Raw genomic sequence first — 5,229 nt, 5'->3', positions numbered from 1 at the left:
CCACAGAAATCTGTTTTGTTGACGTTGCAAAGACTGTGACAGCACCAAATTATTACTTATGTCTTCCCTTCCTAGTCATATTCTTTTTATAAATGCCCAAAGAAGCCAAAATAAAATTTTTACTTAAAATGTACACATCTTCTCAAGATGTGTGTGCAATCCCTACGACAATGCTCTGTAGGAACTATATAAAATAAGAAAAGAAAGCCAAATTATCAGTAGTGATCATTTATATTGCAGTTGTCAGCTAAAGCTACACAATCATGACAGATCTCATCACACACCTGTCACAGAGTGTAATGGAAGATCATCAGTTGTGATTGATGAAGAACAAAATCACAAATTTCTCATGAGTGCTAATTTTCATTTGGGGCATATGGGAATACAAAGTGAGCTTCTGAGTACGTCATGTCAGAATCACTCTTCTTCAGCATTTGTTTGTTACTTGGTTAAATTTTCCAGCTTGCAAGCTGAGGTCAACTTTGATTGGTATTGCCTTATTCCCTAATTCCCATCTATAATTCAGTATATGTTGGGAGAGTGGATGAGTAGATCAAAACTACTTAATCTTTGCAGAAGACATTATGATTACATCCTACCTTTGTGTAAAGCTGAATGGGTTTCATATGCACACATGTTCATACATTCATCATGGCCATGAATCAACTGAATTATATTTTAGTTCTTGTTTTGACCAGCTGTTTTCCCTCAAAAATTATATAAATACAATTTTGATCATTTTTAAAATATCAGAACAAAAATTACAAGTTATAGAGATAAACTGGGCATTGCTGGATTACAAGGGTTTAAGTTTACAGTAAAAGATATTTTGAGTCACTAAACTAAAAGGATGTTGACCAAGGGGAGAAGTGCCTGGATAAATGTTTTACAGTCAGATAAAACAAACGCTGAGCTATTTGGTCACATTTATGAAGAACTGTGTTTGGAGGCATCACGGTAAGGCTTCTTTAGCTTTCATGTTCAACAAATGGTTTTGCAATAAAATCACTCAGATATGGCACTCTACTTACACTGTGAATACACGTTCATAAACCTCTAATGAGGTCTATAATATCCTTCTCGCTTGGACGTTTTCAAAAGTGACACTAGTCTGGGCTGGAACTCACAGGGTTCATATAAAGGATGTACCACAGAGGGAACGGAAAAAACAATGCAGTGACCGTTTGCTTCTTATTAGTTTTGGTTTCAAGCATCACTGCTACTGAAGGAACCAATCTTGGTTGAAGTTAAGCAAACTGTTCTGTCTCTGTGCACTTTAGCAAACCCTGTCCACTGTTAATCAGCACCAGTTCCACTGGGTTTTGGCATTAAATCGTCCAACCAGCTGGTCACACAGACCGTCCACATCCTTCAGCCACGATGCCAGCAAACCCTGACTTGATTCAGTCAGGACAACACTGCGACTACCTCTCTTGGCAGTTGAGAGGCAGAACAGCAGCGGGGTGACTTCAGACCCAAATGTCATGCCAATCCTTTCAGGAAGAACAAAATGGCAAAAAGGAGTCCAAGTCCCAGGTGTTTTATATTAAAAAGGATTTCATACTGGGATGCACAGTGGTGCAAGTGGTAGCACTGTGTATGTGCCCATGCATGCATGGCTTCTTTGCAGGTACTCCCATAATCCAAAAATATGACTGTTAGGTTAATTGGATTTTCTAAATTAGCCTTATGTGCAAGTACTGTTGTTTGTCTTGTAAGTCTCTGTGTTGCCCTGAGATATGTTGCCAACCTGTCTAGAGTGTGTCCTCCTTCGCACATGTGGACTCTGGAGATAGGCACTAGTTCCCTCGTGACCCTGCATGGACAAGCAGGTATAGACACAACATGGATGCACTTTCGAATAATTAAAAAATCTATGTTAATTTGGTGGCGGCAGTATCATCATCATGTGGGGTTTTACTGCCAGAGGTGGTGGCACATTGCACAGAAATTATGTGAAAATAAAGAAGGCCTACTTCAAATTGTTTTAACTACATCATCAGCTACAGGGTGAAACAGACATAAAAAAAAAAACATCTTGAAAATCTGAACCAGGGTATATTTATGTAGAGTTTATTCCATTAAATCTAACAGTTCAGTTTCATCTTGCAGAGCTTCGACTAACTTGTAGAGATGCATGTAGACGTATTTAGTTTGTTTGTTACCGACACTTAAATTTACAGCAATCCCCCACCGCATAACCGATTTCTAAACAGAGCCACGGTTTAATGCTGTTGTACTTTGAGGCATACTCGTGCAAATTTAATTTGGGTGACAAAGAAGAGAGAAATGAGCAGCTAAGTATGGAGGTAGAAAGGAGACACAGCAGAGCGAGCCACAGCCACTGTTGCAGGAGACAAATTGCAAACAGCAGGTTCCTTCGTGCGATAGGTCAGACAACACACACTCGGACACAAACACACGTAATCACCGCAGCAGCTCCTGCATCTGTACGGCAGCAGAGCTTGAAATATTCAACATAAATGTCACCCGTATCTATTGCCATTCCTTTCCCCTCCTATTCCTGCCGACTCCCCTCCACCGTCTCCCATCCCCCACTGACAGTTTGCCATTAACAAGTTTCATTTGCACAGGAGACCAGAGAGCAGCATTAAGAGAGAGCAGTGGAGAAGCACACACACCAGGTAGTCGAGCCCTGGCTGAGAGCAGGCTGTCATGAACATCTTTCACATCACAGGTCCTGTGCTGGACCAAGTTGGCCACCTCTAATAAGGCCAAAGTTACCCCTCAGTCTGCCGAAATGTCTGGGGAACATGTTTGCAGGGAGACAAGGACATCATAGAGTTGAGAGCGTGGAATCACTTCTGTAGCTGTCAGCAGTGAAATAACTTGAGACTGGGCAGGTTTAGCACTGAGGATACTCTCTGAAAAAGGTTCAGAAGAGATTTGGAGGTAAATTTTTCTTACTCCGGCTAGTCAGAGGAGAATCTTGTCCCAATTCTTCAAAAGACACCAAGACACAAATAAAAGCTCTGAGTGCAAGGATTTGTTCTCCGTTTATAAAATATTTAATGCAGCCTAAAAGGAACCCAAGACACGGAGGTCCTCAAGGATTTGGCTGAGTTGGAGATCATGCACTAGCCAGGGAAAAACAGTGTCACATCAAGATAATTTAACAGAAACAATATTCCTTGGAATACCTCAAATCCAATCCTACTTCAAAAACATGGTAGCAAAGTCTGGCTTCTGTTTATAAAATGTTTTCTAAGGAAACCCAATGGATTGCAGCAGTCCTTCTTCCTGAATGAACATGTGGTGATAGTGGAATAAAACTTATGTTTTAACAGCGTCTGGGACGGTCTGAGCTGGTTGGGTTATGCTTAATTTGCACATTTACAGGATTCAGATCATTTGTTACCACTGAGAAAAAGACTATTTCTACATCATTTAAAGCACTTCATCTGATAGAAATCTGATCTGTGCAGTGCGTCTGTGCTTATACAGCACACAAATCCAATGATGCAACATCGTATAACCAGCTAGAAAAACCACATGCTGCACTATTAATTCAAGTAGACTAAACAAACGATTGCAAGAAGGAAAATACATCTATTGATCAGAGCTCTCTCAAACAAGACAACATTTTGCCTTTTTTTTTTTAAAAGCGGAAATATGTGCCGATTCCAATTTGTTCTTGTGTTTCCTGAAAAAGAATATAGCTTTTTAAATTCAACTTCTACTTTGTTGAATGTTTAAAAAAGTAAAATCACCCCAAGTTTACCTTTTATCACTAAAAACACAAACTTGACTTAACAGTTCTAGAATGTGTTGCACTGGAGTGATAAACATATCCCATGTTTGACAGGACAACTATTAATTACTGACTCTTAATCTTGCCTGGCAGAAACTCATTACTGACTGAACACCATGGCAGTTTTTCAGACCATATGGGAACAACCATGTTCAAAACGGTGCTCTGCTCAAATGAGACCATACAAACTTTTTGGCACACATGCAAAATATGTGTAGAGAAAAAAACAAAACTGCTCATCACACTAACCACACCATCTCCATGGTGACACAAAGTTGGCAGCATCAGGATGGGGCTAAATATTGGGCAATTATGGACAAAAGCCTTATAGAGTAAGAGAAAAATTGCTCTAAAAGCTGAGCCATGACATTAAACATACAACCCAGAGCTGCATTTGGTTTATATTAAAATATAGCCATGTGTTCAGATGGAACAGTCAAAGTCTAGACATGGATTTATTGTGTTTGTGGCAAGAAAATTCGTCTGCACAGGTGCTCTCCATCCCATATGACAGAGGTTGAGTTGTACTGCAAAGAATAACCAAAAATATAGTTTTCTGAAAGAGCAAATCTACTAGTTTCAAAGTATCCACAACTTTTTAATGGCCAAAAAACCCCAGAACAAAACACAAAAGTTTGTGTCTTTAACCACAATATATGTTTTAAGGGAGGTGGGGGGGAAGAAACATTTAAAAGGGGATCAATACGTTTGAAAGGCACTGCAGGTGGGTTTTCTACTTTTCTACTTATTGTAAAAAACCTTCAGTGTTTGTAAGTTAATGTTTTGTATGAGCCAAAGAAAGAATAAACGGATAACGTGTCAGAATGCCAACACTGATGATGAAAATCAGGCAGCGGGGAAACAACTCAGTCATTCAGAGCGGAAGATAATCATTCCGCCATGTGCAGCAGAGTAATGCCGTTTGTCCAAAAGTCTGACTGGCTTTTTCAAGCAGGGTTCCAACCTGCTGAGTTTCTACAAGGTGGATTACGCCTGCTGGCAAGAGCTCAAGTACTCACTGGGTGTATCAAGGGCGACGTGTGCACGCGCGCGCACACACAGATCCACACATTAAAGATAAACCCACACGCGCACATTTACGCACAAAGGATCTAACTATATGTTCATTTTGGAGGGGCAAGTTCGTTTTGTTGTTGTTGTTGTTTTCTTGCAGCGCAACTCACATCTCTGAATCTGTTCCAGGATCGATCCTTGTTGTACTGAGCCACGGTGCCCGGCCATTTCTCGTGACTGATAGCGTAGACCGCCGTTTCGGTGCTCAGCAAGAGAGCCAAGGCAGGTAGCAGAAAGAAGAGCATCTTCTGTAAAGCAGAGAGAGAGAGAGAAAGGAGGCTGACAGAGGGAAAAGCTCATGCGGAGGTGGCTGCAAAGAGTAGGCTATAGAGAAAAGTCTGATAAAGCACTTTAGAAGATAAAGAAATGTTACCGGGAGCCTC

The 5,229-nt window shown here is 40.6% G+C and overlaps 1 protein-coding gene across 2 annotated transcripts in view; it reads right to left on the bottom strand.

Annotated features, from left to right (window-relative positions):
* spock1 (SPARC (osteonectin), cwcv and kazal like domains proteoglycan 1) overlaps window positions 1–5,130 on the bottom strand; it is a 116,858-nt gene extending 111,728 nt beyond the window's left edge. For both annotated transcript variants that reach the window (XM_007548214.2, XM_007548215.2), the window contains exon 1: window positions 4,957–5,130. In XM_007548214.2, coding sequence (XP_007548276.1) covers window positions 4,957–5,091 — 135 coding nt within the window. In that variant the 5' untranslated portion in view covers window positions 5,092–5,130. The remainder of the gene's footprint in view (window positions 1–4,956) is intronic.
* Between the last annotated feature and the right edge of the window lie 99 nt (window positions 5,131–5,229).

Source organism: Poecilia formosa, unplaced genomic scaffold (genome assembly GCF_000485575.1).
Source record: "Poecilia formosa unplaced genomic scaffold, Poecilia_formosa-5.1.2 Scaffold26, whole genome shotgun sequence".
Taxonomy (NCBI): domain Eukaryota; kingdom Metazoa; phylum Chordata; class Actinopteri; order Cyprinodontiformes; family Poeciliidae; genus Poecilia; species Poecilia formosa.
The sequence above is the reverse complement of the archived record's forward strand: the minus strand, read 5'-3'. Positions and strand labels throughout refer to the sequence as shown.